Source organism: Anguilla anguilla, chromosome 17, assembly GCF_013347855.1.
Source record: "Anguilla anguilla isolate fAngAng1 chromosome 17, fAngAng1.pri, whole genome shotgun sequence".
NCBI lineage: Eukaryota > Metazoa > Chordata > Actinopteri > Anguilliformes > Anguillidae > Anguilla > Anguilla anguilla.
The window spans coordinates 10,311,781-10,321,676 of NC_049217.1; the positions used below are offsets into that span (position 1 = coordinate 10,311,781).

Here is a 9,896-nt window from a genome sequence, read left to right on the forward strand (position 1 = left end):
AGAAGTCTTTGCCCAGCATCTCTCTAGAAAGGCAGACAGAGTGATTTTAAGTGTCTAGGCTAATCGTCTATGGATTAGCTTTCTAATCACAAAGAGTAAGTAAATATTCAAGCCAGTACTCTGCCTTCTGATTGGCTCTTATCTGGTCCAGAGCCCCAGTGCAGACCCAATCAGGCCCAGAGGAGCAGATAACCCAGGTTCTTTATCACATGACACATGAGACAACGAAACTCCCTGTCAATCAAAGATCTAAAGGGATTTGGGGAAATTTGGCACTTGCCAGAAAACAGGGGGGCAATTGGGGATCGCATCATTAAATAGTCCACTAGAAATATTAGTGCAATTTTACATTTTGTTATTTCTATTAATTTTTGTTAGGTTTCTATTAACTGAGTGTAGTGTGTGTGTAGATCTATCTGTCTATCTCTACTGTTCTGCGTGCATGCGTGCGCATGTGTGTATGTGTATTTACATTTTGCTGAAGTTTGGAAAGTTCACATTAAAATCTTGTGTGTGGTGAGAATAAAAAGTAATAACGATTGATTTTCCTTGCTTTAATATGTTTTCTCCACCTTGCAGTTCAAATGAGATTGAGGTTGAAGCATTTTAAATCTGTAGGTAATTTATTTCCAGGGCCTTCGCAGATTAAACCTCAACAACCAAAATGTCTTGACTCGTCAGCAGAAGAAGAACACAGTATAGGAGGGAGGGGGAGAAAAAAAACTCAAACAAAACAGCAAAGACAGCTCTGACCCTATCTTTTCTCATCATCGGGAGCGTCCCACTCAATCACCAGCCAGGGAAGTGTCTGACAGTTCCTTCCTCCTGTGGCTTGTTATATCCAGTCTGACCTCAAGCGTTTTGTTTGTTGCTTTGTAATTCGTTATCTGGTACTGCCTGGCTCAGTTCTTCAGGCTCCTGCCGCTCAGCCTCCTGCAATAGAGACCCAGAGCCCGGAGCCATCTTACATTGTGAGCCTCCCTGTGATTAATCAAGAGCCGAGGCTGCAGTCCTAATTACATTCCAAGACATATTACTCACACTATACAGAGAGAGAGAGAGAATGAGAGAGAATGAGAGAGAGAGAGAGAGAGAGGGAGAGAGAGGAAAACTAACGGGCAGTGACACAGCTGGAAGAAATGAAAGAGTAGAAGAAAAATAAGAAGGGGGTTCCTCTTTCTCTAACTCCAGAAACAAAACGCGAGGCTTTCTTCTCCACTCCCATAAACCCATACTACAGACGGAGAGAGAGTGAGACGAGGGGTGAAGGGGGTTAAAAATGATGAGCCGTGCGTTTAGTAATAAAGAAGGGAAGCGAAAGCCAGGCTGAATCCTCGCCTTCATCACCTCACAGCACTGATGTTGGCACACTGCAGAAGGGCCTGGCCGGATGCTGTTGCTCCCAGACCCTTCCTAGTTTTAAAAAGGTTGTTTGAAGTTGTAGGAGGTTACTAAAATGTAGTTGTTAAAATGTTGTTGTTGTTGTTGTTGTTGTATTCTTGATTTTGTCAGGTCGCAAACGCATATTTGAAACATTTCCCTGTGGGGAAGACGAGCATAAATATCGATCTGGAATTATTTACAGTGCGGCTCAAAAGTTGTGGTTTGGGGTGGTAAAAATTGAACAAAATTGTAAAATACTGCTACCACTTTTTTCCTTCACCTCAACCTTGCGAGACCTTACTGTCAGCGCTGTAAAAAATGTGCGGTTGGGTTTTTGCGCTAGCTGGGATCGCCCCCGCTGACATCGCGCGTGATCTCTGCGGCGCCGTCTCTGCAGCATATGCAGTTTGTCAGTTACCGGCTGTGCTTTTCTATCGCTGATTTGTTCTTGAGGGAATATTGAAGAAGCTCCCAAATGGCTCAGTTGGTGAAGGCATTCACAAGAAGTGCAGGCTGGATCCTGTAACCAAATCACCACAGCCTTGGCTCTGTCATTCGCTATCCATGTCTGGGAGTGTCCACTGGTCCCACAGTGTCATTGGCTGTTCATGCCTGGAGTATCCACTGGTCCCACAGTGTCATTGGCTATTCATGCCTGGGAGTATCCAATGGTGGGTACCGCAATATTGGGTGTATCCTATGAGAAGGGTGGGATTAAGTCAGGCTAAGTTCCTCAGGACACCACCGCTCCTCCCAGCCAGCCACAAATTACCCGTTGTCCACTTTGACTGCCACTAGCTGTCCTGTAAGTACATGTCATGTGGAAAGTACATGTCGGTACATGTCATGCTCACTGGCTTATGGGGGAGTGCAACAGATGTGTGCTCATACTTCAGCTGCAGTTAACTGCACTGGATGCTGTCAGTGCAACAATGACTTCTGAGGGATGCTTGGGAGAAGAATGCATTCTGGGAAAGGGCTATGATGTAATGGTTTATGGTAAAAGTTATGGTTGGACTACAACATTTGTAATGCATGATTTAGTGGTTATGAAACAAGGGAGCTTGTTTGCTCAATGGATGCAGAACAATCTAGATAACTGACTCTGTAGGGATTGTCCAAAAATTGAGCGGAATTGCATTGAAGGACAGAGCAAAGTTTAGAAATGCACTTAGCTGTCAGAAGCATTAAATTTTGTTGGCTGTGGTTGAAATTGGTGAAATTGGTGCTACCTTGGTTAAAAATGAATTACAGACAGAAGAAATAAAAAAAATAGCTGACATAATTCTTATTTATTCCTTTTATTATAAAGTTTTACTTTGGTCAGTTAGTGCCTGGAGGGTGGCTATGGTGGTTCTCTGAAAAATAACAGTAGTCCTTTATAATTCATGTTTATGATTGCTAGTTCATTGCAGCCTTATGAGTGGACATGCGGTATGCGTATGCTTGTAGGAAGATTCATCCAAAGTTTCTGCATGTATTCAATGTACTGAGCAAATATACATCTACTGTGACTATTAGCCCCTACACCACCACTGTGAGGTAGACAGAAATGTGTCTGTTTTCTAAATAACTGCTATTTTGCCACATGGGACAGAACATAGAAAATCTTTGTTGAACCCAACTAGAATTGGATCCTCGGAGTCCACTTTAATAAATGCTCATCCTGCCCAACCAAGCACTTTCCCCGAGTTTCCCTTTCTCACAGAGCCAGCCTGCATCCTCTTTACATTTTTATACAAACTTTAAATTCGAGCTGCAGCAGTCGCACTTGAGAGAGGAAGACAAATACCCTCCTGGCTCTCTGACACTCAGATTGCTGAATTTGTGGGTCTTTTCTTTTTTGGTCTTTTCACCAAAATAAGCTCTGTCTCGTGAAGATAGCAGAACTGCTTTTTAGTCTGTTGTTAGAGTAAACCCCAAACAGACAATTGAATTCTAGTTTAGTTTTTTTTTTTTTTAACCATTGTATTTCATTTATTTTTCCCCACACTGTATTGAACTTGAGTGCACGCAGACTGGCAATTTAGATTTCGTCAAGAAAGATCGAACGCACGCCATTCGATTACAGAAATTCGTTTTTCATTGACTGTATTTTCAGCACTTGCCACGATTGCTGCAGGTTCTCTCCCCACTAACCCCCCCCCCCTCCCCCCCCAGCCCACCCCCCGCCCCCCCCCCCCCCCCCCCCCATGCGCTGTCTGGCCTTCATGAATCATGGATCTGACACCTGCGAGTGCTTTTTGACATTGCTCAAGTGGTGTGCGGGGCGAGTTTAACAAACTGCATTCGATAATGCTTATGGGCAGCGTCGCGATAATGTGGCATGGCGAATCGCGTCGCTGCGGCAAGCAGCTTAATAACACACTTCTGTCATCCCCTCTCCCCTTGAGGCCAGTGGGAAAATGGCAGAGCGCTACGCACTGTACACCGAAGCGGCGTCCCGGTAAACACGCGCCCTCGGAACTGATGGAGCCGCGCCGCGCCTCTGCGAAACCGCCGCGCGGCACACATAAACTCAGCCAGACAGAAACGCGACCGCGCCTCCTCTGTCTATTCATTTCTTATGCTTATTACCGGGGCTTAGAGCGTCTTCTGATTCTGTTGCCGTACCTACACTGTGGGTAATGGACTGTTGCGCAGAGCTGGAAATTGCCTTTTGCCTCCGTAAAATGCCCTGTAGTTTTTTTTTTTTCCTAATTTTGTTTTTTGGGAGAGAAGCTGCCCCCACCCCAGCCCCTGCACGCTCCTGCATGATTGCATAGATCATACATAGTCCTGCACCTTACATATGTCTCCGTGTCTCCATCTTGTTGGGTCATCAGATGATTCAGTTTTTTGTTTGTTTGTTTGTTTTATTTATTTTTTATTTTTTTGCTGTATTAACTTTAAAGAAGTGATTATATTATAGCATAGTGTCAAATATGAAAAGCAAAATATAAGATGTATGTTCCCTACATACTGTATGAGTTTTATAAATATTGCGGAAAGCCTCTCCACAGAAGGGCAGAATTACAGAATGTTGTACAGAGTAAATACATATTATTTTAATTTTGCTTATTATCTGGCATATTTCCTGAAATTTGGATTCCATAATTTAGCATATATTACTGCCTTGTAAAGGTAGTAATATGCTGTGACTGATAGTTGGATAGACATTGTTTGGTCCATTAAGGAGCTATTGTTAAGTATTTTCTTGTTGAATCTTTTGTTTTTGCTCTTTTAATGAAACTGAAAGAAGTGACTGTTGAGCGTGACGTTCTCTGTTTCCATAGTTACGGACGAGTTTATGCTGCCGACCCCTACCACCACACACTTGCTCCGGCAGCCGCATACAGCGTTGGTGCCATGGTAAGCAAAACATGTCCATCTCTCTCTCTCTCTCTCTGTCTCTCTCTCTCTCTCTCTCTCTCTCTCTCTCTCTCTCTCTCGCTCTACCTCTCTCTCTCTGTCTCTCTCTCTACCTCTCTCTCTCTCTCGCTCTCTCTCTCTCTCTCTCTCTACCTCTCTCTCTGTCTCTCTCTCTCTCCCTCTCTCTCTCTCTACCTCTCTCTCTCTGTCTCTCTCTCGCTCTACCTCTCTCTCTGTCTCTCTCTCCTCTCTCTATCTCTCTCTCTCTATCTTTGTCTCTCTCCCTCTCTGTCTCTCTGTCTCTCTCTCCTCTCTCTATCTCTCCCTCCCTCTCTTCTTACTGCCTTTCCCTCCAACTTTCCCTTTGCCTTTCTTTCCCCTCATCTTTCTTTTCTGATATTTCTCTTTTCTGTCCTCCCTGTTTCTGTCTCCCTCTCTTCCTCTCTCCGCTTCCACCTCCATTGCCCTCCACGTTATTATTTTTTTCTGTTTGCATGGGTTTTTATCACGCCTGACGTCTCTCACTCTCTTTCCCGCTCCCTCTTTTGCTTACTCTATCTCTCTGTCTCTCTCCCTCAGTGTGCAGCCCTGTAACGTGCTCTCTTTATATTTTTATTTGCTATTCTTCTGTGCGCATGGATTTTTTATCATGGCTGACGTCTCCTCACTTTAAACTAATTGAATTTGTCTCTTGTGCTAACGGCACCCGAAATGTCACATTAATCCTCCCCGTAAACTTGATAAATGTCTTAATTCCTTTTGCGGTGTGGTGCATGTTGGTTATTATATTTCTAATTTTGCGAGCATCACCTAGCAGAGCGTGTTCCTTAATGGAATAATTAGTCATTTTGATAATTAAATCCATCACCTAAGTGGTGCAGTGGCCATGGCTGAATGGGGAAAAAAGGAGAGCTGGTAAAACAATATGGGAGAAGGAGGTCCCTCAGCAGTGCCTATGGAAGCTTCTGGAAACAGCCTTCAGCACTTGTGGTTACAGATTATATTGACGTCTTCTGCATCATTGGTCTGCCACCATTATTAGCTACCAGAAACATATGTCTATATATATATATATATATATGTCCAAGAGAAATAAATATATTCTGTCAGAGTTTAATGCTGTAACATTTTACACTACTCGTGTGTCTTTTTTCCTATTTTAGAAAAAATAAAGGTGCACTAACTTACTAGATTTCAGCATTAACAATAGTTTTTAATTCTCTGTTAAGTGACGTTTTAATTTACAAAAACTTAAATACCAGCAAACATTAACAAAGGCATGTCTTCCAGTACCAGAAACCCTCTGGAACCTGGAAAATATCTTGATAGCTTGTCAAAAAAAGGGTTAAAAATTCAGTATTTTACTGCATCAGTTCAGCTAGCTGCATTGCATCAAAGGCAGCAGCTGGTCAGCAACACTTTGGGTAGTGTGCTTCTAATCAGTTCACAGGCCCGACATATCTATCGATGGCTAATATCGGGAGGAGAGCAGTTCTGTCTGTTCCCCAAAAGTATGTAGATACTCAGATCCCAGGGCCCTAATATAGCTGCTATATAAGATCCCAGTGGTCATGCTCTGTCGACGTCTTGATTCATTTTTCCATACGTTCATCCGTTAACCGTTTGTTTTCTGTTGTACTTTTGAAGTAGTTAAGTGCACTTGCCTGGCATGCGATGGCTTGTGGTGTGCTTGCTGCATGGCGGACCGGGGGGTGATGTCATCGGGGGTATGTATAATGGCATGAGAGCGAGGCGTCCGGAGGAGGTGGGGGGGGAAGGGGGGGGGGTCACGCCGAAGGGAAGCGGATTAAAAAGCTCTGGCAAATGCGTCGCTTTGTTTCAGAATGCTTTCGCACCGCTGACCGATGCCAAGACTCGGAGCCACGCGGACGATGTGGGTCTGGTTCTTTCTTCGTTGCAGGCTAGTATATATCGCGGGGGATACAGTCGTTTCGCGCCATACTGAACGACCCAAAAAAAAACACAAATGTAAAAAAGAAGAAGAAAAACAACAAACAAAAAAAAAAGATCTGAGAACCTTCCAGTTGGGGATTAACAAGAGAAACTTTTTTTGAGGCCTGGGTATTGCAATACATGCAGTAGTGCATCATTTTAGCACCTCTTAAGAGAGGGGGGAGGGACAGATATTTTTCATCTTATACCTCTGATATTTTGTTTGGTGTATTTTAATATTGTGGGGTCTTTAATTTTTCTTAAGGTTACAATACATAGATTGTTGGCTGTAGAGGTTTCTGTGGTGATCTAGAAAGCTGCTAGATATAAAATCTAAAAAAAAAAAATACATAAAAATATATATGAAACACAATTTAAGGCCACAATCACGTGTGCTTTTCTCATTGTAAATTAAACTATGTATGATAAATATTAAGTCATTTGGGGTTCTCATGTTTTGTAAGAGTGTAAGTGACTACAAGAGTCATTGTTGTTTGCTTTTTTCGTTTTTTTGCTTTTAATTGTTCTTAATTTGATAATATTTTGGTTTGTATATGAAGGGTGTAAAGGGAATATATTGGGGTGGGGGCGGGTACGCTAGCCTCAGAACTGGACGCGCTGGAGAACGGGGGATGGTGGCAGGATGGGCGGCGGCGGGAAGGCTAGGCTTGGCGGGCCCGCGAAATGGGCGGAGCTGTCACGTGCCGTCGATGACCCGTTGGATTGGAAACGGACGGCGTCGAAGGCGTAGACGGAACGAGACCGCGGTCTTATTAGTATCCCCGCTCGCTTTTAACGGCCAGTGCAGTCACGGCCCATTTAAAAGCAAAGTCTCCATCAATCACTGCGTGTTCTGCAGGAACTGGGCTACAGCACGTGTTCTGTGCATGAGCTTTTTCGCAGCTGTCTCCGAGCGATTTGCTGCAGGAAGGAAATAGCAAGTGAAACGTAGCTTTGCTGGTGTATATGAACTCTATGTCTGGCACTTCTATTGGCATTTTTAAAAAGGTTAACTGGGGAAAGACTTACTCATTAAATTATCAACGAAACACTTACCTTTCTGACTGGAACGGACTTTACTAGCTAGGCATCACGAAAATGTAGAGTTAATGGTGTTTGATTTGTTTACATTGGGTAGGATAGTTAATAATAGGTAAGTTACCATAAGTAATGTGTAATGATGGGGTATGCCTCCCATTTCCCAAAAGGCAATTCATGGTTCGCTCGTGTTGTTACTGCTAATGGTCTTTTGCCATCTTCTCAGTCTGGTGCAGTAAAGCAACCAGCTCTGTCAAAAAGCACCACACACAGAGTTGTGGAATTGGTGGAGACTTCCAGCGGGACTTCCATACAAGGGGACTTGCATGCTCGTCATTCAGTTTGCAACTGCTGTTCATTGGTTGGTAGGAGTAGCTGATTGACAGCTTATGTTAGCTCCGCCCATTTCGGGGTTCCTCAGGGGCCTTGCCCTGGCATTACTGGAGTGCAGCATGGAGAATGAGTGTAGATCCTCATTAAAGCAGTTAAGAGGGGAGGGGCACCACTGTATTTTAAGTATATTAATCATCTTCTATTATCCATTACTCAAAGCCAAAGGTTATGTTCTTGGGTTGTTACTCTTGTATATTCAGATTTTGCATAGAAGCTGTCTAGGAAAACCCCTAAAGATTTTGAACCAAGGCAGTACTTCACTGTTTAATCTTTATCTAGTTCTCTAGTCAAATCCTTACTAGTTTAGGCCATTAAAAAGGTTGTTCTTTTTATATTGCTTCCAGTATATAAATTGATATTATTACTGACTTTTATATTACGGGAGAGAGGAAAAAAAAACAATAACAAATACGGTGAAAAAGCACTGTTTCTATTTTCTCTTTTTGTTTTTCAGAAGGAAAATAATAAAACTAGAATTATTTGTACCAGTTTAAAAAAAGAAAAAAGAAAACCTACAACAATGTATACAATTTGATCTGTGCAGTGGAAATGTTCTGTTATACAAAATACACCATATGATGTTTTAGAGTTAGCCTAGTAGACCTATTAGAGAGAGGTGTATCATTTTTTATGAAATTACATGATAATCATATTCAGATTTATATGAACATTTTACAGGTATCACAATCATTATGTAGAGATAATCATGGTATTTTTGTCAGCTTAATATTTTTTAGACTTTATTGTCGTTGCACACACAACCTGCAATTTTTCTTAGCTTCTTGGCTTTTGAGACATTATTCTGTTTAATTTAGTTTTTTTTATATTTGTTTTGGTGCATTTGCCTTTTTGTTTTGATGTTATATTTAATGCCACATTCTTTGTATTATTTTATAGAACATGGTCTTTACATTTTGAAACTGTTTGATCAGCAGCATATGTATAATTTGTGAAAAGGATATCTATATATATATAAATATAAATAATGATAACTTGGACATTACAAGTGCCACACAAGCAAGTTGTCAGGGCTCAAAGTGTCCTTGAAGAATTGCAGCTTGTCTGTGCATATAGAAAGACTCCATTCATGCTGTCCTGTTTACAAGTAAAACTTAAGTTGAGGTGTTTGTCACATATCTCATTTTTTTGTATTTATTAAAAAAACGACAAAAAATAAAACACAACTTTAAAAAAAAAAAAAAAAACAGCAGCTTAGATCTCGGCTGCGGATGTCCTCATGTGTACCTGGCGTGTCACATCGCGCAACTCCGTAAAAAAATATCTTACCTGCCGCCGTGACTCTTCTATACAGTTTCTGCTTTTAAAAGAAAACGTGTTGTGACCAGGCATTCTCCTTGTCATCGTATGTGCATGCAATATGACCCGCTAACCAATAACCATCAATAAAGTTTCACAAGATAAGGGAACGCTGTGCTGGTGTGGTTTGTTTATTATTATTATTTTATTTTATTTTATTTTATTTTTTGGAAAAAGGGGGTGGGGGGGGGGGTGAGTATAATATGTCCTTTCTCCAGAGTCGCTGTTTGTAGGGCGAGACCCCAAATATAATCCCTATTTTGGGTTTCTTTGTTCACCCTGCATGTATGGTTCTTTGTTCATGTTTCTCTCTTTTGTTTTGTGGAAATTAATTAAAAAATAAATGTCTCTGGTAAAGGTGCAGTGTGCATTTTTATTATTGTTATTAATCAGGAAAAATGACACGGGGAAACACGGGGATTGCAGCCATGTAGATAACTCTAATCTGCAGGCAGGCTACA

General features: G+C 41.8%; 1 protein-coding gene across 15 annotated transcripts in view; it reads left to right on the forward strand.

Annotated features, from left to right (window-relative positions):
* rbfox1 (RNA binding fox-1 homolog 1) overlaps positions 1-9,545 on the forward strand; it is a 403,255-nt gene extending 393,710 nt beyond the window's left edge. For 14 of the 15 annotated variants that reach the window (XM_035398363.1, XM_035398362.1, XM_035398364.1 and 11 more), the window contains 2 exons: positions 4,659-4,734; positions 6,578-9,545. In XM_035398363.1, coding sequence (XP_035254254.1) covers positions 4,659-4,734; positions 6,578-6,700 — 199 coding nt within the window. In that variant the 3' untranslated portion in view covers positions 6,701-9,545. The remainder of the gene's footprint in view (positions 1-4,658; positions 4,735-6,577) is intronic. The other variant, XM_035398366.1, reaches the window with a different exon arrangement.
* Positions 9,546-9,896: the final 351 nt, after the last annotated feature.